General features: G+C 43.3%; 1 protein-coding gene across 4 annotated transcripts in view; it reads right to left on the bottom strand.

Moving 5' to 3' along the window:
• LOC148038129 (protein SUPPRESSOR OF GENE SILENCING 3 homolog) overlaps positions 1–25,686 on the bottom strand; it is a 55,714-nt gene extending 30,028 nt beyond the window's left edge. The window contains exons 1-3 of one of the 4 annotated variants that reach the window (XM_087669271.1): positions 25,367–25,686; positions 24,390–25,260; positions 23,257–24,168 (exon numbers count right to left, since the gene is read on the bottom strand). In XM_087669271.1, coding sequence (XP_087525397.1) covers positions 23,257–24,168; positions 24,390–24,911 — 1,434 coding nt within the window. In that variant the 5' untranslated portion in view covers positions 24,912–25,260; positions 25,367–25,686. Of the gene's footprint in view, positions 1–23,256; positions 24,169–24,360; positions 25,261–25,366 lie in introns of those variants that run through there. The other 3 variants (XM_087669257.1, XM_087669262.1, XM_087669279.1) reach the window with 3 other exon arrangements.
• Between the last annotated feature and the right edge of the window lie 542 nt (positions 25,687–26,228).

Here is a 26,228-nt window from a genome sequence, read left to right as displayed (position 1 = left end):
CAAGTAAAGCACGTGCACCAAAGTGTGAAGAGACAAAGAGTACGTCACTCCCACTATCACTGTCATGAGTGACTACATCCACCTCTTCAATTTTTACACTGCTCTTCTTAGGCTGGCTATCCTTCTTCTCTTCCTTGCTATCATCTGTCTTCTTGCCTTTTCCTTTCTCTTTCTTCCATTTGTAGCAATCACGTTTAAAGTGACCCTTCTTGCCACAATGATGGCATTCCACATCTTTTCCACATAATTTACTGCGTCCCTTGCCATCATATTTGCCTTTTTGTTGTGATCTACCCCTAGTATGCAAAGCACTGGAAGACTTACTGGATGCATTGTTCTGCCGATTCATTTCTTCCATAAGTAGAGCACTCTCTACATCAGCATACAAAAGGATCACATTAGAATTGCTCATAGCAGTCCTGAATGTATCCCAACTCTGTAGAGTGCAAAGCAAGAAAGTAGCCTTAGATTCCTCATGAATCATGAACTTCAAGGCAACCAGCTAGCTGAAAATGGAGTTAAACTCACTCAAGTGAGTAGACATTGTTGTACCCTCTTTCATACGCAAATCCATAAGCTTTTCAGCCAATACACTTTACTTGCAACACTCTTTTGTGCATACAGTTCTTCCAGTCTAGTCCATATAGCATATGCAGAATCCAAACCTTCAATGTTGAACAACAAGGCATCAGAAATCGATAGCTCTATGGTTGAGCATGCAAGCTCATTTAACTCATCCCAATCGTCCTGTTTCATGTCCGCGGGTTTTGCCCCTTTGGTTTTGATCAACTTTGCCTACTTCTTTTGCAACAGGATATTGTAGCACTGCTTTTGCCATACTGCGAAGTTATGTGCGCCTTCAAGCTTCTTTATGTGCATCAGATTACTGCTGTCATTGCTGCCACAAACTCTCACCCAAGTGACCAAGGTACAAACAAGTACCAATCAGCAATAAATGACCACGCAGAAGCACAGATTTCAGATCTGTAATTAAATTTTCAGAAGCACCAAACCATGTGCTACAGCATTATCCAACTGATTACAGCTGTTCCAAGGGCATATGCATCACATTACATGAGGAATCCCAAAATTTCAGCTGCAATTTCTGTTGTACATGTACCCATGGGCATGAAATTTGACACGAATGCTCAAAAGCCCCAAAATTTTGTGCTCAAAGCATCAAACACACATCTGCATTTTCTCTATCATGCATAGAACAGGCCAATTTTACCAAAATAGGGAAATTTCAGCAAAACCCCCAAATTTTACCAATTGTTAATGTCCAAATTGCATAGAATTCAATATGCATGTACATAAAATGACCAAATGCTGCACAAATTTTGCCCAAATAGCAAAAGCCCCAAATTGCACGAGGTCCAATGTGCCTCAATGTCGAGAAATCGGGTTAATTTCAGCCCAATTTGTGCATATACATGAAATGCCCCAAATCTTGGGGACAAAATGTCACAAATTCCTGCAATTTCTGAGGCAGATTTGTTTGTCCTGCTTCACAATCCCCAAATCTGGGAAAAGCCCCAAGTTTCTGGGCCTAAATCTGCACAAATTTGCACATTGTGCATGCGCGCGTGAACATCCGGAGGAGAGGAGGCAAATTCAAAGGAGATTTTGAAGAAATAGAATTTCTTTTTTTTTTAATAAATGACGGGGGGCGCCCCGTTGACCTACCCGACCACCATTCATGACTGGTCACGTCACCTCCCAGACCACTGTCTTGTGACACACGGGACCTGTCCCACCGTGCAGTGCGCCCATCGGCTGCTGCCCGCCACGCACTGGCTGCTGCCCCTAAGTTGCCCAGTCCCGCTGACTGCTGCCCGCTACCCACACGTCACATCTGCTGGAGTCTCTCGTCAGCTGGTCGCCAGTCCGCCACGCTGCAATACTGCAGACCTGCACTTGTTGACTGTCTCTCCAGCAGACAAGCCTGCCTGTGACTCTCCTGCTCGCCTTTGAGCTGTCTCGTCACCACACTGGTCTTGTGCCTCAGCCTGACAATCGTCTGCAGCACCTTATGCTCTGATACCAGTTTGAAGTGACCGGTTAGGCACGGAGATCGAGACAAACTGTCATTACGCGCAATGAGAGACAAAGAGAGTGAGACAGAGCAGAGTAGAGAGTGAGCACGTTTTTAGGTACAATGACGAGTGTGTACCTTTAGGTTTTTAGATAGATATATATGTGTAAGTACAAATGCTAAGGGTGTGTTCACACCCGAGCACATTTAAAAGGCACGAGGCCTTTATTCCCAACAATTTGCATATGAAAGAGGGTACAGCAATGTCTACTCACTTGAGTGAGTTTAACTCCATTTTCAGCCAGCTAGTTGCCTTGAAGTTCTTGATTGATGAAGAATTTAAGGCTACGTTCTTGCTTTGCATTCTTCCAGAGAGTTGGGATACATTCAGGACTGCTATGAGCAATTCTAATGTGATCCTTTTGTATGCTGATGTAGAGAGTGCTCTACTCATGGAAGAAATGAATCGGCAGAACAATGCATCCAGTAAGTCTTCCAGTGCTTTGCATACTAGGGGCAAATCACAAGGAAAAGGTAAATTTGATAGCAAGGGACGCAGTAAATCACGTAGTAAGGATGTTGAATGCCATCATTATGGCAAGAAGGGTCACTTTAAATGTGACTGCTACAAATGGAAGAAAGAGAAAGGAAAGGGCAAGAAGATAGATGATGGCAAGGAAGAGAAGAAAGAGAGTCAGCCTAAGAAGAGGAGCAGTGTCAAAATTGAAGAGGTGAATGTAGTCACTCATGACAGTGACAGTGGGAATGACGTACTCTTTGTCTCTTCACACTTTGGTACACATGCTTTACTTGCAGATACAAATGATGACATGCATACCTGGATTCTCGATTCAGGTGCTTCCTTTCATGTCACCTCTCATCGTGAGTGGTTCTCTGCCTATACAGGGGGTCGACATGGTGTTGTCCATCTTGGGGACAACTATGCATGTGACATTGCAGGTATTGGCACTGTGCAGTTGCAGTTTCAGCATGGTTCTGTCTTCAAACTTCAACATGTATGGCATGTACCTCAGCTCAAGAAAAGCTTGATTAGCATGGGGCAACTAGATGATGATGGATTTCATACCACCTTTGGTAATGGGAAATGGAAGATTTGTAAGGGATCTAGAGTGATTACCAGAGATTGTAAAAGTGATACCTTGTATCCTCTCCATGTATCTAGTGTGAGTAATCATGTTGTTGCCGTAACCGAGCAGCCAAGTGTTTCTTTGTGGCATGGCCGGTTGGGACACATGAGTCAAATAGGAATGAAAGTGCTTTCTCGTTTGGGTTACTTGTCTTCATTATGCTGTTTTTGAGCATTGTGATTATTGTGTTTATGATTAACATGCACAGACGTCTCATAAAAATTCTCTTTCGCTAAAATCTTCTCCTCTAGAATTAGTACATTCAGATGTATGTCAGATGACATGATTATCTTTAGGGGAAAAAAAATATTTTGTCACCTTTGTCGATGATGCTACACGAAAGGTATGGGTTTAACCTATTCGTAGTAAGTATAAAGTACTTGACAAATTTAAAAAATTCTTGGCATTGGTTGAAAATTAAACTGATAAGACACTTAAGTCTCTACGATCTGACAATGGTGGGGAATATGTATCCAAGGCCTTTCAAGCATTTTGTGACAGCAAAGGGATAAAGAGGGAGCTCACTGCCCCTCATAATCCACCCCGAAATGGAGTTGCAGAGCGTATGAATCAGACCATATAGGATAAGGTCCGTACAATGCTATCTCATGCTACATTACCCCATGGTTTTTAGGCAAAGGCTATTATGATAGCCGTACACTTAATTAATCGGTCACCAAACAAGTCTTTTTTTTGGGGGGGGGGGGGGGGAAGAGTTCCCCAAGAAGTGTGGTCGGGCAAGCCACCTTCATATGCTCACCTGAAAGTGTTTGGCTGCCGGCTTTTGTGCACATTCGTAAAGAAAAATGCAGCAAACCTGAGCCAAAGTCCTGTGAATGCATTTTCCTAGGATATGGTGATAAGGGTGAAATGGGGTATAGATTATGGGATCCCGAGAAAAGGAAAGTAGTACCCAGCAATGATGTTATCTTCGAGGAAGATCGCATGCATAAACAGCCCGAAAAGACTAAGGAGGTCCGTAGGGTTGTATTCCGGGAAGAAATACCTTTTGGACAACAAAATGTGCCCGCTATACAACAGCAAATACCTGCTCTAAATGAACCTGTAAATCCAAAAAATAATACTAGAAATGATCAGCCAGCTATTGCCCATGATAATGAGCCACTACATGTGCAAGAACAGCTAGGACAGCAACCTGTTAATGCTGATTTGCAAGCTGAAATGCCACGACAGCAAGCTGAAAATGCTCAACAGCCAGCAAACAATGATAATTGGGTTAGGAGATCATCTAGGGCTACTAGACAACGTGATAGATTTGCTCCTGATGCAAACAATGTGGTTGATTATGTCATGTTGACAGACTGTGGTGAACCGTCTTGCTTCAAGGAAGCAATGGACAGACAAGACAGCAAGAAATAGTATAAAGCCATGTTGTCAGAGATAGAATCTCTTGAGAAAAATGGCACTTGGGACTTGGTGCAGTTGCCTAAAGGGCAGAAAACCCTTCTATACAAATAGGTTTACAGGATGAAGGTCACTTCTAGTTCCTCGCCAAAGTCCAAAGCAAGACTGGTTGTGAAGGGGTACAAGCAGGAACATGGAATTGACTTTGATGAGATCTTCTCTCTTGTAGTCAAGATGACTGCATTGAGAACCATTTTGGGCTTGGTTGCAGCTGAAGATATGGAGCTCATATAGATGGATGTAAAGATTGCATTCTTACATGGTGATCTACATGAAGACATATGCAGCAGCCTGAAGGATTGGTGAAAAAAGGGAAAGAGAAGATGGTATGTAAACTCAAAAGGAGTTTGTATGGGCTGAAACAAGCACCAAGAGAATGGTCTCATAAGTTTGATACATTCACGTAGTCTCAAGGTTTCCATAGAAGTCAAGAGGATCACTGCTTGTACACTAAGAAGGCAGCAAATGGCAACCTAATTATCTTGGTTTTGTATGTTGATGGCATGCTAATTGCTAGCAGGGATACTCATGCCATGGACTCACTGAAGCAAACTCTTCATGGCAGCTTTGACGTGAAGGATCTTGGTGATGCAAATCACATTCTTGGCATGCGAATACTCAAAGATAGATCGAAAGGATTACTTTATCTATCTCAGCAGGAGTATATCTCCAAGGTTTTGCAATGTTTCGATATGGAAGGGGAGAAAACGATTGGGGTTCCATTGCCTCCATATGTAAAACTTAGTGCAGAAGACAACCCTACATCTGATGATGAGAAGGCTCAAATGGCCAAGATACCATATGCTTCAGCTGTTGGCAGTTTGATGTATGCTATGGTTGCTACACGTCCTAACACTGCCTTTGCAGTGGGAGTGGTTAGCAAATATATGGCAAACCCTGGTAAAAAGCATTGGGAAGCAATGAAAGCTATTATGAGATACCTCAAAGACACAAAGAAGTTGTGCATCTGCTTTGGAAAGCAGAAGACATCTGTTGTTGGCTTTATGGATGCAGACTATGTTGGTCATGCGGATAGCAAAAAGTCCACTTCTAGATATGTGTTTACCTTCACAGGAGGTGCAGTCTCTTGGATCTCTAGGCTACAAAAGTGTGTTGCATTGTGTACTACAGAGGCAGAGTATGCGGCTGCCACTGAGGCATGCAAGGAGGCTTTATGGCTTTCACATCTGGTGGGAGAGCTTGGCATTACAGAGTTACTTGTTCTCCATTGTGATAGTCAGAGTGCTATCATGCTAGCACGGAATCCCGTCTTTCATACAAAGACAAAGCACATACAGGTGGAGTACCACTTCATTCTTCTTGTAGTACCTGCAATCAGGTTTTGCTCTTGCTCCTGTTTTTGTGTCTTGCATTTGCATTTTTCTTTTCAGCCCTACCTCTTACATTGTAAGCTGAATTGCTTGAGCTGATTTAAAATCCTTGTAAATGCACTCAAGTGCTCAGCTGCAGGCTTTGACTCATCCAGTCGCATATTCACCAAATTCCGCATTAAATGCACCTAATTAAACACAATGTCATCAGTGACACCCATCTTTATGTAATCCATAGTCTTTTTATTCACTCTGGCCCAATCTGCATCAGACATTATTGCGGGTTTATCTTCCTGCAAAGCATCCTTACAATCCTTTAGGAACAAAATGCCCTGCATACAGTCTTTCCAAAGGTCAAAGCCATGACCATCAAACCATTTGATTTCCATCAAACTCTTGATGTCTGAACTAGAAGAGATTGCAGCCATTTTATCACGAACACGAGTAAATGCACTGAACTGCAGAAGCACAAGCTGACCCAATAAAATACAATGTTGTTCTTCTCAATCAGAAGTAAATCTGTGTTGTTTGTACATGAATCAACCACCACACGGGCAAAAATGTAGAAATTTACCAAATTCTGCGCAAATCCCCAAAATTTCAAGTACAAAATTTCGTAAATATCAGCCAATCTAACCCAGCTGAGCAAAACTTTGCCAATACATGAAAAGCCCCATATTTTCGGGATCCAATATCAAGAAATTTTACTCAAAAGAGCGTCCAGAGTCTACAATCCAAGTCTGAGTGACACCATCATCAACTGACAAGAGTGCATCAATCACATCAGCCTTGGTAATCTACATATCTTGCATGTGACATACAAGGGCATCATAATCAACTGCACATAGTACGTCAGCCTCTGAATCTGAAAGCTCCTCTATGTCCACACTAGAGGCCACATTGGCCTTTTCTTTGCCTTTGGTTGTCTCTGATGCATTTGTCTTATCTTCCTTCTTCTTTTTATCTCCTGCATTCTTCTTTCTCTCTTGTTCCTTCTTGTAGTACCTGCAATCAGGTTTCTTGTGGCCCTTCCAACCACAGTGATAGCAAGTAATGTCACTCTTTTCCTTTCCTTTGCTCTTGCTCTTGTTTCTCTGTCTTGCATTTGCATTTTTCTTTTCAGCCTTGCCTCTTACATTATGAGCTAAGTTGTTGTCTTCTCCACTAGACATATGTCTAATCTCTCCATTCAAGATTGAACCCCTCACCGCATCATATAAGAGATTGGGGCTATTGCTGAGAGAAACCACCAAGGTCTCCCAAGAGTCAGGCAATGTCATGATCAAAAAGATTGCCCTCAACTTATCATCAAAGTCCAAATTTACATCCTTGAGCTGATTTAAAATGCATGTAAATGCACTGAAGTGCTCAGCTGCAGGCTTTGACTCATCCAATCACATATTCACCAACTTATGCATTAATGCACCTGATTAACAGGTGTGGTGATCTCATAAGTAGTTTTCAGCTTCTCCCATATTGCATAACCTGTATCTAAACCCTTAATGTCAGTCAAGATGTCATCAATGACACCTATCTTAATGTAAGCTACAGCCTTTTTGTTTACTCTACCCCAATCTGCATCAAACATTAGTGCGGGTTTACCTTCCTACAAAGCATCCTCACAATTCTTTAGGAACAAAATGCCCTGCATACGGTCTTTCCAAAGGTCAAAGCCAACCAATGCAAGCCAACGCTGAAAGATAGCCAAAACATCAAATTTCAGGTTTATGAAATATGCCCAAACCTTATGTGAGTAATCATCAATGAATGTGACAAAGTACTTCGCACCTCCTAACGACTAACAGGGGACAAGTCCACAAACATCAAAATGAACAAGAGCCAAAGGCTCACCCATGCATCGAGTGCCAGAATTCTTGTGTATACTACGTGTCTGTTTGCCATACAAACAATGACCACATGACTCAAAAACACATAGTCAAGGGGCAGAATATATTGCAAACAAGTAAGCATTTTCATTCCCTTTAAGGATATGTGCCCAAGGCGACGATGCCAAAGAGATACATGTGGAGCTGTAGCCATAGTCAAAACATAATTTATGGATCCAGATACGACCAAGGGATATAAAGTGTCAAACTTGGCACCATGTAACAAGGTTCCCACAGGTGATCTTCCAAGAAGAATCTCTAAAGGAAACAAACTAACCCTCATCATCCAATGTGCCAGTAGAGATAAGACTCTTCCCCGTCCTCACCCCCCCACGACACGGCGCACCCCCCCACCCCACCGCACCCCCCCACGACGCCCCCCCGCACCCCACCTCGAAAAACTCCGCTCCCTCCACAGCACCCCACCACGCCTCCGAAAACCCCGCTCGACCCACCCCACCCCGCGTCACCCCCCCACGACACGGCGCACCCCCCACCCCACCGCACCCCCCCACGATGCCCCCCCGCACCCCACCTCGAAAAACCCCGCTCCCTCCACGCCACCCCACCACGCCTCCCAAAACCCCGCTCGACCCACCCCACCCCGCGTCACCCCCCACGACACGGCGCACCCCCCACCCCACCGCACCCCCCCACGACGCCCCCCCGCACCCCACCTCGAAAAACCCCGCTCCCTCCACGCCACCCCACCACACACAAGCATTCCGGGAGCATGGCCAAGCATAGGGCATCAACTATAGACATCAATATATCATCCCAAGTAGCCAGGAAGCATCAACAAGCAATAGGCATATGCTTTCACTCATAAAATAGCCTTCAGCCCTGCTTATTACAGCAGTAAAAATGTAGTAAAACTAAGCCAAATATGGGCTCAAATCAGTCCAAAAGCATTCCAATGCATTGGCCAAACATTTTCCAAGTGTCCAGCATCAAATGAGCATCACATAAGCCGAGAGCATGACATTTCCCAGACAAATATCATTCAGCCCTACTATGACAGTAGTGATATCTATGAGAAAACTGAGCTACATGAGTGCTCAAATCAGTCCAATAGCATCTCAAACCAATGACATATGATCCCCCAAGTATCCGGCAACAAAACATGGGTATATGGGTATCCCAGGAAGCATATACGAGCTCCAAACATTGAAGTTATGGCTGTCCCTGTTTCAGCATACTGCCCTGTTTGCACAATTAATAGTTGAAACTCAATGACTCAAAACTAATGCTCAATGTTAATGGTCAATGCCGGGAGGAGTGATAAACAATGCCAAAGCCTTTGCCCAATGCCAAGGAGTGGTTGAGCAAGCACAAGTACTTAAAAATGGCCACAGCTGAAAATACATTTTTGTATTTCCAATCCTGAATTCTAAGCTGAATATTCCCTGAAATAAGCTTAATGTAGACTCAAGGATGCCCTGAGATAGGGCTCCAATAGGCCTTAGAGCAATGAGAGCTTAATATGAACCTCAAGAGGTGGAGCTATGACTGCCAATGGTGAAACCCTGTTGTGGGTAACGCGAATGAGAGCTGAAGCAATACCGAATTGAGCTCAAGCTGACAGTGAAGAAGGCTCTGATACCACTTGAAGGGAAAAGCCCAAGTGGAAGCACAAGCAAGCAGAAGCAAGAGAGATGTGAGCTATGGCGGATGGAGCAAGAGAGCAAGAGAGAGAAACTAAAGACGGGGGAACTCCAACAATCACAATGTGTACAGTGTGACCGGCATTCCCTTTATTCAAATGTCACTAAAAGAATAAAGAATGAAGTGACAGTGATGGGCGCCCACCACCTACAGTGTGCAAGTGCAGGTACTATCAGTGTAGTAATACATGGGCGGCTAGGCACAAGCACCTTTACCGCCAACAATGCAATCAAGCAGTGATGATGCCTCTCAGTATGAACATTCATATGGGAATGAAGGAAATGCAATGCCTGATCTTGGACAAGGCTCAAACCATGGACAGCAAGCTGAAAATGTTGCTATATATAGGGCTTTCAAAGCATAATGAGGCTAATGACCCATCAAAATGAAGAGGAATTTGATGACCAATTTAAAAATCGGATGAGGGCATCAGCAAATCTCTTCAATTGGCAAAGTATCCTCAGTTTACCCTATTTTTAAATGCTCCGGGAAGACAACAAGGGCAAAAAGAAAAAGTTATCTTCTACATCTTCAAGAAGATGCATCAAAGGAAATGCCAAAGCTTTCACTTGAAGCTCCCAAATTTGCTAATGAAGCAAAACAATTGGTACTTATGGGGCAAGGAATGCAAATATAAGGCTATCATGGAAGTACCAATCCAATGGATTTTGGACAGCCGGGCATGCATGCTATGATGGGGCAGCCAGGATACTTTGGTGGAAGCACAATTTTTCATGCTATACGTCATGCACATGTTCACAATGACCCGGCAAGAGAAACGTGTTGCATAGATCTGTCCATCTTTTCTCAAAATTTATTTCTAAAAATCCAAATGGACCTCGCCGAACGGTTGCCCTAGCTCCTTCCAATACCACTTTAAACCACTGTACATCGAATATGATCATAGAGAATCTATGGTAATCCACTGAGATAACACTTTGCAAGTTCCCAAAATACTCAATCTCATCTACTATAGTATTTGCATCCGTAGCCCATCGTTGGCTTTCTTGCTCAAACTTTGCCATAACACCACTATCCATGGTGGAGCGCATTTTGTCGATGTGCTCAACACAAAAATGTCACCCACGTGACCACGCTACACTGTAAATTTTATACTATACACACAAATGGTCAGATTATCTGTTGCGCATAAAATTTAGATATGACAACAAATAAAGCATGCAGTTACAATTCCCACTCCTTTTTGGCAGAGACCTCTACCCCTTCACGAGACGCTGCGACCAAAGCTCCATGTAACCACCGTATAGACATAAACTATGTTTCAAACCACAAGACACAGAGTGAGTAGTATTTGCCCTTGGTTGAGTTTGCTTACAACAATACAATGCATAGTTGCACTGGTAAAGCTCTATTTGAGGTGGTTGAGGGTGGCAAGGTACCACCTATCTTGCAAACTAAGGATAAGATCTTTGAGGCTGATCGTTATGTGGAAAACTTGGATGCAACCTATACAAAGATAAAGGTATGCACTTTAGAGATCATAAGAAAAGCAGAAGAGGGCAATTGATTGCCATAGACATGCTTTGCAGTTTGATGAAGGCGATTATGTATTGCTGCATTTTAAAAAAGGCAAGACTGAAAAATATGAAAGGAAGAGAGAGACCATATCCGAAGTTGAGTATGAGATCCTATGGGCCCTTCCAAGTGTTGGAAAAGATGGGCGATGTGGCATATAGGCTGAAATTACCTCCACATTGGCGTATACACAATGCTTTTCATGTCAGTTTGTTGAGGCCTTTTCGTAAGGATGTGCCAGAGGATATGTCTGTTGAAATTTAGCCTAAGATTGAGGAGCTAGATGAGATTTTGGTGCCCAAGAAAATTTTGGCACAGAAGGAAAGAAAGGTCAAACGTAAAGTTTCTAGGAGATACTTGGTGAAATTTCAAAATTATTCACCAATGGATGCCAAATAGATGGAAGAGGATGACTTGGTAGACCATCCTCAGTTGTTGCAGCTTTACCTAGATCCCTTTCAATTATAGCTGGGCTCAGTCAAGTTCAACAGAGCAGGGTCTAGAGCATTGCTTGATGCTCAAGGGGGAGGTAGCACTTCCACTTCGCCAGTTATGGACAGCTCTCTATGTAGTGGATCTCATATGTATTCAGCATGTATCCAAGGTATTGTGCTGACAATATGTTTGCCATGAGGTTACTACTTAGTGTATTGGTCACTGTGAGATGTATGCAAGTGAGTGTGAATTTCACCTAGACACTGAAACTATGCTTTTGCATCAGTTTATGATCAGTTGGGGATGAGTTTTTACCTCAGTTTTGGGATCGAATTCCGATCAGTTCCAACTCAGTTTGAGAACCGTTTATGGTCACTTTTGGAATCGATTTTGCATCAGTTTTTCCATTGATTGTTGATCAGTTTTTGCAATCCATTTGAGGTCACATTTGTAATAGTCTGTGATCAGTTCTCAGATCAGCAAGTAATCAATTTATGATCAAATTATACTCAATTTTCAATGGTTTACAACTAGTTCCATGGACAACAACATGTTAGTAAATCCCATTAACAGTTTCAACCATGGTTTAGGCTGAAAATATGCTTTACTATGGTTGTAAAGTCAGAACAATTGAGAAACATCAGTCATGCATACATCCAATAGGTTTCTAGCAATAGTTCTAGACTAATTTTCAGATTTATATCAAATTTTCACCAAGGTTTGGGGCATGTAGCATGGTTGACTTGTGATGCCTTACGGAAATTCCAGTGCAATATGCTTTTCCTTTGGCACAATATAGTGCAATCAAGGATGATTGCAAGGATTTTAAGGAGGAGGTCTATTAGGGGAATGTGAAATTTTGAGATGCTTTAATCTTGCTGATAACATTTGATTAAGTTATTAATCAAATGTGCAAGGTTGTTTATCACATGTGATGCATACTGTAGTTATTTCATGGTAACAAGCCAAGGACCCCGAGAATGCAATGGGTGTCAAAGAAAAAAGTTGTGATAAGTTATGCTGGCTAGGCTTTGGTGGTCAATTGGTGTCAGTTTTGACCCTAGGATGGTTGTTTAGCTAATAAGTGTCAATTGTGACACTAGGGACTAGCATTAATTAAATTAATTAATGCTAGTCTAAGGGTCAACAAAGATTAGGGACCACTCTTGGCTAGCCAATTTACTTATGAATGGGTACATGGGTACATTTCATTTTAGGCAAGGTCAAAAGGGCTGAAATTAATTTTCAGAATAATTTAATTCTAAAATTTAATTAAATGGCTGGATAATACTAGAAACTCGGTTTCAAAGGCTGCCACTTTGCAAATATACCCATGCAAGACTGAAAAAACGTTTTTGGAGTCTAGAGAGATGAATTCAGTTCATTCAGCCTACAAGAGAGAGAAAGAATATGCTACTACTTTGATCTGCAGCCATTGGAGGACCATCTGAGGCAGCCAAGGGCAAGAGAAGACCAAATTGGAGCAGGCGACAGAAATTCTTGCCTTCCCAAGATCTGGTGACAGCAATTTGGGACCTCTTGAGTAGCTAGCAACAGCATTAAATGCTGTCTAGTACAGGCAGCAATCAGATTTTAGGCTTTTCTCGCATGAAAATCAGAAATCTCTCTCTATTTTAGCATTCTCTCACCTTCTCCAACCTTTGCTTAGTCATCTCAGCATTTCTCAACTTATTGGATCAAAACTCTGCAAAAATATGGTGGACAACAGAGGGATCTCTGCTGCTGTAAACCCTAAATTTCTGCAAAAATTAGGATTTGACAACCACCTTGTTGTACCGGGCCAACAAGAGAAGGCATAATACATTGAATTCAACACCTAAAAATTGTGCAATTGTTAGGGAATTCAGATGCCAGCCCATTCATTGTAAATTGGGGTAGCATTTGGTCAGTTTGTGGCTCCAGTTGTGCAAGTCCTGAGCAAAAAATCAAGGGGCAAATGGCCCAAATCGCTTGTTGATTGTTATCACAACAAGGGGCTTTTGGAATAGTTAAGGAGATTGTGGAATCTCAGCTTGTACTCATTCCATTAGCAATCAAAGTTAAAGGAATATCGAAAGGAGCGCCAATTTTGGGGCCAGCACGGTGTCCAATGTCCAAGATTATTAAGGTAAATTGTGCATTTCAATTTATGTTTATTTGTTGATTGTTGTAATTAAGTCCTTAATCAACAAATTACCACCCTCTCCAAGAAGGAAAGTTGATTTCACAACGCTGAAATTCTCTTCATCCTTCCATCCACAAACTAATGGTCAATACACTAACTCCACAATTTTAGATCTTTTGAAGTGCTATGTATCAGACCATAAAGTGCAATGGGAATCATAATTGCCGTTGGTTGAGTTTGCATATAACAACACGGTGCATAGTTTCATTGGTAAGGCTCCTTTTGAGGTGACAGAGGGTGGTAAGTAAGTACCCCCTATTTTGCACAAAAAAGATAAGATATTGGAGGCTAATCGCTATGTGGATAGTATGGATGCAACTTACCAAAAGGTTAAGTATACGCTTCAAAGATCATAGGATAAGTAAAAGAGAGCAGTTAATCGTCGTAGGCATGCTTTGCACTTTGTAGAGGGCAATTATGTGTTGTGTTTTGAAAAGGCATGGCTAAAAAAGATAAAGGGCAAAGAGAGATTATATCCAAAGCTGAGTGTGCAATACTATGGGCCATTTCAAGTGTTAAAGAGGATCGGTGATGCATGTTATAGGCTGAAATTGCCTCCATATTGGCAGATACACAATGCCTTTCATGTGAGCTTCCCTAGGCCTTTTCATGGGGTGATGTGCCAAAGATGTATTTGCTAAAATTCAACTTGAGGTTGAAGAGCTCAATGAGATACTCTTGCTAGAGCAGATTTTGGCGCACAGAGAGCGGAAGATCAAGGGTAAGGTTTCCAGACTTGGTGGAGTTTCAAAACTATTTGCCAATGGGTGCCAAATGGATGGAGAAGGATGACTTGGCAAACCATCCTCAGTTGTTGCAACTTTACCTTGATACTTTTCAATCAGAGCCGACTTTAGATAGCACTCTATCAGATTCAGCATAGCAAGGGTCCAAAGTATTAGTTGATGCTCATGAGGGAGCTAGAACCTCCTCTCCTCACTAACGAACAGCTCTGGATGTAGTGGATCTTGGATGTATTCAGCATACATTCAGGGTACTGTATTTGACAATATGTTTGCCAAGAGATCACTATTCAATGTCCTAGGCACTATGTTTGGTATGCATATAGTATGATTTTTATCTACAACTCTGAAATTGTACATTTGTATCAATTAATAATCATCAGGGGCTAATTATAGAATGCTGGTTTTCAATGTATGGTCATTAATTTTCACTAGTATTTAGCTGATTTTATAGACAGCAGCATATTTTATGACATTGATGTTTCAACCATTGTTTATGCTAGGTTTATGCTATATTATGGTTTAGTTTTGTCAACTTAGTTGAGCTCATGGTTAATGGATCCATTGCATGATAATCTGTCAATGTCTTTGAGATTCTTTGTGAGCCTTATGTTATGTTATGTTGGCTGGTAATTTTCAACATGTGTTGGGCATATAGAATGGTTGAACAGTAGTGCACATTGTTGTGTTGACTATGGTGCCTTGTGGAAATTCCAGTGCAATACATTGCTTTTGATGCATTTGGTAGTGCAATTAGGAATGAATGCAAGGATTTTTAGGGGATGGTTGTCATGAGGACATGTATTTTTGGAAGCCTCACTTAACATGTGGATTAATTTTTAATCACATGTTTAAGTAAATGTTGCACATGAGGTGCAACTGAGGTTAGTGCAAATTAATGAGCCCAAGTCTCGAGGAAATCAGCAGATGTCAAAGGCAAAAGTAACAATTAGTTACTGTTAGCAGATATGTCAACTCATGTGTGAGTCTATGCATGCAAAGGCTAGGCACATTATTTAGGATATTTAGGCATTTTTTATTTGTGCCATTTTATGATTGTTTGTAGCATTTATGACTAGCTGACCAGCATTTTATGCTCCTTTTTCAGCCTATATATTCAAGCTGCTGCTTTTCACTTAGTCACTCATTTGCCATCACACATGTGGAGACTCCATGGAGAGAGGAGCCAGTGCCGGTGCCCACGCGACTAGTGACTCACTGTTGTATGCAATTGTCTCGTGTTGGATATATGGATTCCATTTCTCGAGCATACATCTGAGTTCTCATCTGTATTGTGTTCTTCAGTGTTCTTTCTTTCCCTTTCTCTTTTGTCTTGTGTTTCAGCAGTTTATTACAGCATATGTTCACGCTTCCATTGCTGCTCGACTTCTGACATGGTATCAGATTTCAGGTTCTATGCTATTTCTGCTATGATTTGCTGATTTCAGGACTGATTATTTCTCTTGCTGATCAGAAAACAGCTGTTGGCCACCATTCAGCATGTCCTACATCCCCAATTGCCTGTGTTTTTGCCCAAAAGGCTGCATTTACAGCTGGCGACAACTTTCAGCCTGCAGGCAACATTATTGCTGCATTAAATTTCTGGTCAGCCTGCGTTTTTACATCTGCTGTCATTGTTTTTTATTTTCTGAGTATTTTATTGCAGCAATTTCAACATTTAACGCATGCACCTACTCGGCAACAGCATCTTCTGACATCTGCCATTGTTTGTTTGCTGTTTTCCATTTTCTGCAGTTGATTTTGAGTGATCAGCAAGTGAATACTACGTGTGAACTCATTTTTTTGCAGTCTGTGCTTGTGGTTTGGCTGTATTGCCTCTCAAAATACCTTCTTTTCTCTTCTTATCTTCTTATCCTCTGTAGATGGCTCCTCCGTGCACATCCACTAATGATAAGTTACATGGACCTTACTATCTCACATGGAGTGTTGTGATGCAAGCTTGGTTTATCCTGAAGCGGTTATGGTACATGGTTTGTGGAGCTATTGAACATCCTCAACGGCCTTCTCCTATTCCAACTAATTTTGATGAAGACAACCATGAGGAAGCGGTGCTTACCTGGGATTCGGACCATGCACGTGCTTACTTGGTCTTGCTGCGGTGTATTTCCAAAGACGTCCTACCGGCGGTTACCTCTTGCACGACATCTTCTGACGTATGGACAAAATTGCACCTGATGTATACGGCACCTTCCACCATGAGGGCAGTCACTCTTTATGGACAGCTCTAGCACATTACGTTCACGGCCAAAGATACTGCCCAGTCTTATCTACTTCTTGGCCAAATCCAAGACTAGCTTCGGCAAATGCAGTCTACCCTTCTAGAGGCTCATCTTATTGGACTCGTCCTCTCCAAACTCCCTCCGGTGTTTGATGGAGTGGCGAATGCTTTGGGGCGCAGACATCATCGACTCTTGTCAGTTTTACAAATATGGAATCGATGCTGCTTGAGCATGAGGAATCATTGCGGTTATAGGAGCGGCTTTCGTAAAGTTCTAGTGAGGCTCTTGGAGCTTCAAAGAGGAGTCCGAAGAAGTCAAAGACCCAATGTTATCATTGTGGGAAGAAAGGTCATTTACGAAAGGATTGCAAAGAGTTAGCGACTTCCAAGAAGAAGCAGGAGAAGAGGACGAAGTAGGATGTGGACTCCTCCGACAAGTCATCGTCTGCCTTAGACTCAAACTCTGATCCTCTCGCCAAGGAGAAGTCCAAGGCGCGGAAAGAATCAGCTTCTTCAACTCACGAGAAAGGCTTGATGGCTCCTTTCTTAACTGCTTTCTAGTGGTGATGATGACGGTATCCCTCACAACTCTCCAGCGCCAAAGAGGGAGAGTGAGAGGGTGGTTAGATGGGGCAACTGTACAAGTATACACATGCATACATTCCAAAGAGAGATGTGCCTGATGCATCGACTGAAGTCTGGCAGATTCCAATCCTGGAGCTAGGATTGACATCCAGGTTCATGATGGGCTATTTATTTGACAAAGAGCAGGCTTGCCTCCTAGTCTTGAACTCACATGAGAAGACACTTTGGTGGTCGGGCCAAAGGCAAGGAATCCATGGTCACGTATATTCCAAAGGCATTTTTGACAAGATGGTCATGTATGCTACTGAGAGACATTGGGACAGACACAGAGATATGCTATGATCTTCTCTATTTTCACGAGCTAGTACGATCAACATCGACATCAAATTCTCTTCGAGGCACCTTGGTGGTGGCTTGATCACCCACTACTTAGGTATCCATGGTTCTCCTTGGTGGTTCTATGTTGTATGGTTTATGACTCATTCTCATTGTAGCATTGTATTGTATCAGATCACCCATAATCTGAGAGAGGGTGTTAGCAGATACATCAGCTCATGTGTGAGTCTGTGTATGCAGCGGCTAGGCACATTATTTAGGATATTTAGGCCTTTTTTATTTGTATCATTTTATGGTCATTTGTAGCATTTATGATTGGCCGATCAGCATTTAATACTCCTCCTTTTCAACCTATATATTCACGCTCCTCCTCACTCACTCATCTGCCATCACATGCGTGGAGTCTCCGTAGAGAGAGGAGCCAGTGTCGGTGTTATGCTCCTCCTTTTTCAACCTATATATTCAGGCTCCTCACTCGGGCACTCATCTACCATCACATGTGTGGAGACTCCGTAGAGAGAGGAGCCAGTGCCGGTGCCCATGCAGCCAGTGACTCACTATTGTATGCGATTATCTCATGTTGGATATATGGATTCTATTTCCCTAGCATACATCTGAGTTCTCGTCTATATTGTGTTCTTCAATGTTCTTTCTTTCCCTTTCTCTTTTGTCTTGTGTTTCAGCAGTTTATTACAACATATGTTCACGCTTCCATTGCTACTCCACTTCTGACAATAACATCGCACAGATACTAGGTGGTACCTAGTGCCAATTATTTGCTTAAGTCATTTATTTGGCCATAAGTGTTAGTTGGTGACACTAGAAATGTAGCATTTAATGGTATTTAACGCCAATCTTATGGTCAAAAATGGCATAGGGACGCTCGCGAGATGAAGTGGCCTAGCCACTTTAATTGTTGGAGAGTGGCCTATAAATAAGCATAGTCAGTATAGGATGGTGCCCCTTTTTTAGGCTGCAAACCCTAAACGCAATACGCAGAAATGCAAAAAATGCAAACTGCAGGTGAAGGGTGAAGGGTGAAGGGTGAAGGGTGAAGGGTGAAGGATTTCTCAACACCCCCTCTTAGGCCCAAAAAGGGAAACAAGAGAAGAGTAAGGTGGAGATGCAATGCTACATGCTGAAGAATGCTCATGCAGCAGGTGTCACTTGGACAGTGTCCCTCATGGGAAAATTGTTCACTTGCCCAAGTGCCCTAGTACAAAGATGATGAAAACATGCAATGCATAGGAGGAATGTCGAACTTTGTGTGGTGTCGAGAACCATAAGGGTATGCCCGTACTCGATCTCGGGAGGTGGCTCCATGCTGACCAAGGGACGAAGGCAAGAAGAAGAGGAGGAAGAAAATGTAGAGGATCCCTAAGATCCAAGATTTCCACCGGAAAGGGAACCTGTAGTAAAGACTAGTAGACAGAGTGAACTTGAGAACCCGAAACACAACCTCAGGAGAGGAGCCACTAGCTCCGTGCATCCATGTTGGAAGGAATACGAAGGCCTCATCACCAAGTCGCGACTGAACCTCCGAGGTCCCGATCTAGGTGGTACTTGAAGATCTTGGATATCAGTAGAAGAGATGACTGGTAGAAGACAGCCACCCTAAGAAAGTAGAGAATGGATGAAGAACTTCATGTGGAGTAGGTTTTCTCTCTGAGAGGGAAGGTGGAGGGGCCTCCGCTGAAGTCGAAGAAGAAGTAGTTGCCCCCTCTGAGTGCAAAGAAATAACATCCCCCCTTGGAATCCCCCTCTGAAGTAGATAGGGAATCCAAAAACTCATGGATCACAGACTCCGAAATGTCTGATGACGAAGAAAGTGCCGCCGGTCGTGCCGAAGAAGGTATTTGGGGTGCCGAAGAGCTCCCAGAGGTAGCCTCTCGAACCTGAGTAGTCGAGGGTGGGGAAGGGTGGCGCTCAGAATGAGCAAGAGGTGAGCAACAGTCGCGATCTCTTAGTGGAGCAGACTGGGTAGCCGAAGAAGAGGAAGGAGTCGAGCAGCCACTGTCTCTCAAAGGAGCAAACTGACGAGAAGACGGTACCAAACAATCACCGTCTCTCAATGGAACGGACTGCAAATCCGTAGGTCATGGAAGCCACTGTACCTGAAAATAAGTGGAAGAAGACTGCCGATGGCATTACGACGATCTCCAGAATATCGTAGCACCAATCGATCCTCCATGTCCTCGAAAGGACTTAGTGCGCATCGGATGCGTCTTATTGCCTTGAGCATAGTACTCTGATAGCCAATGTAGAATGATCTCTATGGCCCAGAAAGAAGAGGTGGCACAAGGAGTGCCTGGTGGAAGACGTATATATTCCGAGGGGGTGAGGAGCAAGGGTTGAAGTCGGCAAGCATCGGTGGTGTGTCCGGTGATGCCACAGTAGGAGCACCCAGTAGTCTCAACATCTGTTAGTAAAGAAGCCATGGATACCAATGTGCCTTGCTGAGAAAGGAAGAGGTCAGCCACCATGAACCGCAAACCGCAATGTCCGCCTCAAGGGGTGTGAGGGCAGTGTGAAGCACAAACCGCAATGTCCGCCTCAAGGGGTGGGAGGGTAATGGAAGGGCTAGAAGTGAGCCGCTAGTGGGAGGAGGATGTGACCAGCAGTAAGAGATTGCAACCAGTAGAAAAACACAAGTGAGAAGAGAGAAATACTAAAAACACAGGCAACAGGAGAGAGAAAAACTTAAAACGCAGGCAAGACAACCTGCAAGAGAGAGAAATACTAAAAACGCAAGCATGATAGCCTGCAGGAGAGAGAGAGACTAAAAACGTCGACAGCAGGCAAGAGAAAGACTAAAAACGTAGGAAAAAACAGCAGTAGCAGTCAATATGCTGAAATCACCTCCGAACAATGTGTGATAGGCTGGAAACAGGTGCCAAACTGTTGTAGACAGCAACGGCCAGCTTGGACCGTGATGCCCTCTATATTTGGGGTGTGGGCAGCAAGCTGAAATACCTGAAATCTGCAAAAACGAGATTGTTTTCTGAATGGAGAGTGATCAGCAACAATCGTTTTGCTGTAAACAACTGCAAACTGCGGGTGGAAGGCTGGAAAACAAGCGCCAACTGATGGAGACAGCAATGGACAGCTTTGATTGAGATGTCCTCCGCGAATGGGGTGCGGGCAACAAGCTAAAACACCTGAAATCTGCAAAAATGAGATTTTAATGCAGCGGAAGAAGAGAAGTGGATGCCGAACCTGCCACCGGTCTTTGCCTTCACTGGAGTGGAGGATCTTCGCTGCTAGGTGAGCAGATCTGACTCTGATACCATGTCAAAAGATGAACACGGAGTGAACTCAGCAAACATGCAGAAGAGAAGAGAAGAGAGAAGAAACTCTAATAAATGGAATGATGAAGTTCTGAATCATGGAGTGAATGTGATACAAGGGAACAAGGGTGCCGTAGCACAAGGAAGATGATGAAGACGGCCACGAACCATGAACCGCAATGTCCTCCTGAAGGGGTGTGAGGGTAGTGGAGAGACTGGAGAGAAGAGGTGACGGACTCCTTTTACTTCCTACATCTTTACTATGTCTACCTTTTGGTAGTGGGAACATCCAAAAACCCAACATGCAACACTCACAAGCACTCTTCATTAAAGTTGAGGTGTGTCTGTTTTATGGTCTTATGTGGTATCTTTTGCTTCTAGCTTGTATTTTCAGGTTGGCATTAATCCCTACAAGAGCTACCGGTTGATCGGAGTAGAGACTCGGATCATTCACAACTCCTTATCTTAGTTGTGATTCTTTGATAGGGCTTCACACTCTTGACCAACATGGAGTCTTCTCCTTGCAAGGCCCAATTCTTGCCTTCCTTAAGGCGACCTTGGAGACCATTCATTTCACATGTTTTCAACTCGATATGTATCTCTCTTCTTCTTTGGGTACTTCTCCTTTCTCATCATCATCAACATCAACATCGATATCAATATCTTGGGAAGAGAGGAGGTGCTTACTTCTCCTTCCCAGGTCTAGCGGTGAGAGGGGGTAGTATTCTTCTCTTGGTGCTTAGAGGATCGTGGTCCTTTATATTGTCATATCATCATCTAAAAGGGCACCTAGGCAAGTGAACAATTCCCTTGCGCGACAGTACTATCCGAGCGGCACCGTTGCATAGCATTTTGCTTGAGCATGACATTCTACATTGCCCTTTGTATTATCCCATGCATTGGCATTTTGTTCTTGTATGCATGCATCTATGCATATTTATCTATTTTCCCTCAAAGAGTGATTGTGACTCTCATCCACCATATTCACAACAACTCATATGGCAATCTCCCAGGGCAGTCTTTATGGCAAAATCCCACACATACCCTCCATTTTTTCTTCTTCACTAACACTTGCACGTGGACAAGATTGCTTTTTGTTTTGTGATGTATTGGATCTAACCATCCCTTTTATTTCTCCTTGGGGCACTGATACTTGATAGGACTAAAACAAACGACCAAAAGTGCATACTTACTTGTTAGAGAGTTGCTAGAGCAATGTATAGGTGTGCAACATTGATGAAAGTATTGATGCTTTCATCATGAGGATTCAGTTGGATCCATCCTCGTGGGCATACCTCCAAAGGGGGCTACACATTAGAGAGTAACATAGCCAAAGCCTCCAACTTGTCACAAGCATTTGGATCTCACCTCCATGGTCCATAATCCTTCAGACCTTAAACATTTCATGCAGTGTATATAAAACCATACTCAAAGAATCCTTTAGCACAACCCAATAAATCAGGATAAAATCTCGACTACCTTTCTTCAAAGAAGTGCATCAAGAGGGACGTACCATAACTAGGCCATGTGTGGATGCAACACCAGTCATTGAATCTCACAAGAAGAAGGAAATCCCCAATCTCAAATAAATGCAAATTAATGCACACTAATTGACTGTAAAAGGCAATTATTAGGGGCTGCATCAAGTCACAAGCCCAACCACAAAGGATTAAAAATAGCAACCCTCCCAAGTCAGAAAGCAGCCATTTAAGAAACCTTAATCATCAGTGTAGCCAAGCTAGTCACCAGCTCATTGACAAAATGAAGCCTGTGGCACGGTCTCAAGCTTTCCACAATGCCAAAGTTGGAAGCCTCAATGGCCATTAGAGACAAAGCAATGGGACAAGCAGTGTGACCAACTGGCAGCCATGCTAGGTCAATGCAGTCCCATCCAACCACCACCACACTCACCGTGCTTTGCCGCAACAATGAGCAAACACACTATCAAGGCAGCCCCAACATATTCATAACTTATGAATGTTCAAGTTGTGTCTGCCGCAAGTGAGTTTCAACCCGAAATGCAAAGTTCACAGGATCTAAAAAACACAAGTGTTGGCAATCATTATCTTATGAACAATTGCAAAAGCCTGCTGCAACTTTATAATCGTAGTACACATGCTATAGATACCATTGTGTAAGCCTGAAACATTGGCCACATACATGTGTGGTAAAGTAGACAGCTGTCATTGTCCTTACAGACAATCTTCTATTACTCAGCTTTTCTTAATTTAAGCAATGGATAAAATACCAGTGAGACTGAAAATAACCATCTCACATGGATCTCCACATGCCTAGCACAAGCATATAAATTATAAAGGATCATGTCTATGGAGTTCATGTAAATGTGTTGCAAAACAATAGAGGGAATTACTGCAGACAAGAGTGAAAGTATACTTTACTCAAAAACACGTTAACCTTACCTTCTCTTGATCATCAAGCTCTAGCCTCGTATTTTGAATAATGACAGCAGGAGGCCAAACAATAAGGGGGTTCACTATTTCATTATCTTGACGCAGCCCCTTCCATTTGCCAAACATACTCTCATTCTCACCTGCCAACGTGCCAAGTCTCCTCATTTCTTCTTCAAGGATGCATGCAAACTTTCTGTGCAGTTTTACCCTCTTAGACCTCTTGGTATTTGCATGGGCAAGAAGTGCCTGCAATCCTTTATACCAGTCAATGGCACCAACTCCTCCCTGGCAGGCAGGACAATGCCACTCTCTATCATATTCATTGAGCTGTTGAACTGTTAGACCAGACAAAGTGTCAAAAAACTGGCGCAGCTGCTTGTCTTTTCTGGCCGTTTCATGGCTGACCACACTGGCTCCTGAATCAGAGTCATCCCAGTCACTCTCATCATCATCATCATCATCAAAGCCTTCATCATCTGTGTTATCAAGAGACCCAGGAAAGTCTGCAGGAGGAAAGCTTGGACTTAGTTCAGGGACAGGTCTGCCCCTGCTATTGATTGGATCCATAGGCCTTGCTGTCTTCTCAGATGGCAGCAAACTTGCCATTCTAGGTGGTTCTTGAGGTCTGTTCCATGCATTAGTCCTGAAGGCTGGCAGATGGTTACCATCATTAATTACCAGATTGTTTTGTGATCCATTTGCCTGAGGTATGGTTGGATTAGCCTGGCTCCTCCATGCATTTGGAGTAGGAATTCTGTCTGAGATACCTGAAAATTCCATTGACCCATCAGTAAAATTTACTGAATGGCCGTTCCCTTGAGCTTCTTTTATGGGAGAGCCTGTACAATTTAGGCCATTTCTGTTAAGCCTCCCTTTCTGTTTATCATTCGATGAAGATTCCCGCTTTTCTTTTCCTGTTGTCTGTCATTCACAAATGGAGAGTGCAATGTGAGGCAACCTTCCATGAAATAGCCAGAATCAGCAAAACACCTCACCCTAACTCACCCAAACAAATAACTGTCACCTATTTCTTTAACAAATCTCTTACAAGGCATTGAAGCTACTCAACAGACAACACTTTGAACAATGTGCCAAGGTTAGGTACACAATGACCTCTGAGCAAGAGCACATATTCTTGCTACCTTCTCTTGTCCTCCTGGACCTTCTAGTCTTCTTTGTGGACCTTGAGATGGAGCACCACCGACATTTGTGGGATGATGAGAACTAGATGCCACCCGGCCCATGGAATTTGCACCTGCTGCATAGTCTCGAGTGCCTGACCAACTCTTTTGATTTTCATCACCTCGCCGTGACCGTCGAGAGCCAGCTACTTGCCAACCACCTTCAGACCCCCAACTTACCGCTGCTTCAAGCTGTTTGTCATTGTCCAGGCTTGGCTTGCCCTTACTTCCTCCTCCCACTAAGGGCCCATGTTCAACATTGCCTTCTTCTTCTGATGTTTCCTGTAATGGCGAGTGGTCTGTGGACTTGTTTTTCTTCTTTTTCCTGTTCTTTTTCTTGGTGTTGCCCAGTAAGGATGGATTTAACACTTCTGTGTTCCCTCCTTCCGTTGCCCGAGAGCTGCTGCCATCTGTTTGTTGCATTCTGTTCGAATTCAGCTGTTTGTTTAGCTGCTGAGGCGTGAACCGTGCAAAATCAGCCATCCTGTATGCAGAAAGTAGGTGGAAATGGAGTAGAGAGACTGCTCCACGTAATTGACTTGCAGAGAGACTTCAAAGTATGTGCAATGGGTAAGACTTCTTGTTTGCCCTGGACAGCAATAATGCGGTCCTGGAGAGGAAGACCTGACGACAGAACAAGAGTCAGAAAGCCCGAACTGAAGCAGAGCATGCCCGAGCGTGGTCCTGCAGCACGCAGAATTGAGCACGTTGGGGATTCAGGCAACAAATGGGAGGAACAGGTAATGAGCTTCTGAGTGACTGATTAAGGGAGATATCATCTCAACACACAGTTTCCCGATGACTTGTTCGTGAAGGATGGATTGGTAAAGGACTGTGACAAGTAAAAGACTGTACTAGTTAAATTTTCCGGAAGGGCATGGCATAACTGAAATCCGGCTGGAGGTAACGACATACACGAGAACAGAGCAAGAGCCTACCTCAGAAATGGCGAAGGTGAGACGACCCAAGTGGATGGCTGCGACTGGGGAGCTGTGGAGACGACGAATTTCAGCTCAATCGGACGCGAGAGAGAGAGAGAAGCGGGGGGGGGTAACACCTGCAAAGCAGCCTCGACTAAAAGAAGCAGACTCGCCTGGAGAGAGGGAAGAGGGCAGCGCAAGCAAACGCGCATGACGCGTCTCGGATATTGGTATCCCGTCCTTCTGCTGCTGCAGTGCTGCCCTTTCGTGTCGCCACGGGTGACGGCAGAGTGGCTGCAACGAATAGGAAATTGACACTGCAACCCCGAAACAGCGATATCTGCCTGGTCTTCCTGAAGTTCTGAACTTCTGATCTTTTCTTTTTTGTCTTTTTGGAAAATCTCAGTTTTCTTCTTTTTTTCAATCAATACATTATAACGTCCAGTTTTCGTGAATCGATTATGGACACACAAACATTGTGCCTTCTCTCATCATGCGACCACAAATAGTCGCAATTCAGTTAGAAGTTAGGTGCTCGCACCACCAGCCCACATAACCAGACCTCTCTAGTAATTTTGTCTCTTCATCCAAATGTGATTATTTAGGTACAGTTGATGGAATAATAACATAGGGTAAAGGGGCCAATAGTGGAACACTTAACTTTTCACATACCATTGGCCCATCTATATTAAAAATTTAGGCACCTGAATTCATTGCGTAGCTCGTTGCAAAGGAAACATCAGAGATTTATGCATCTCTTTCGGATGTGCCCTATCACACTCCACTTATGATACTTCTTTCCTTGGTCCTTTGAGTCATCATAATCTTCTTCGGTATTTTCTAGGAAGTAGTTATCTTTCTAGAGTTGATCTTCATTAGG

Source organism: Lygodium microphyllum, chromosome 3, assembly GCF_053477565.2.
Source record: "Lygodium microphyllum isolate KBCC chromosome 3, Lygodium_microphyllum_v1.1.10, whole genome shotgun sequence".
NCBI lineage: Eukaryota > Viridiplantae > Streptophyta > Polypodiopsida > Schizaeales > Lygodiaceae > Lygodium > Lygodium microphyllum.
This window is presented reverse-complemented; position numbering and strand designations above follow the sequence as displayed.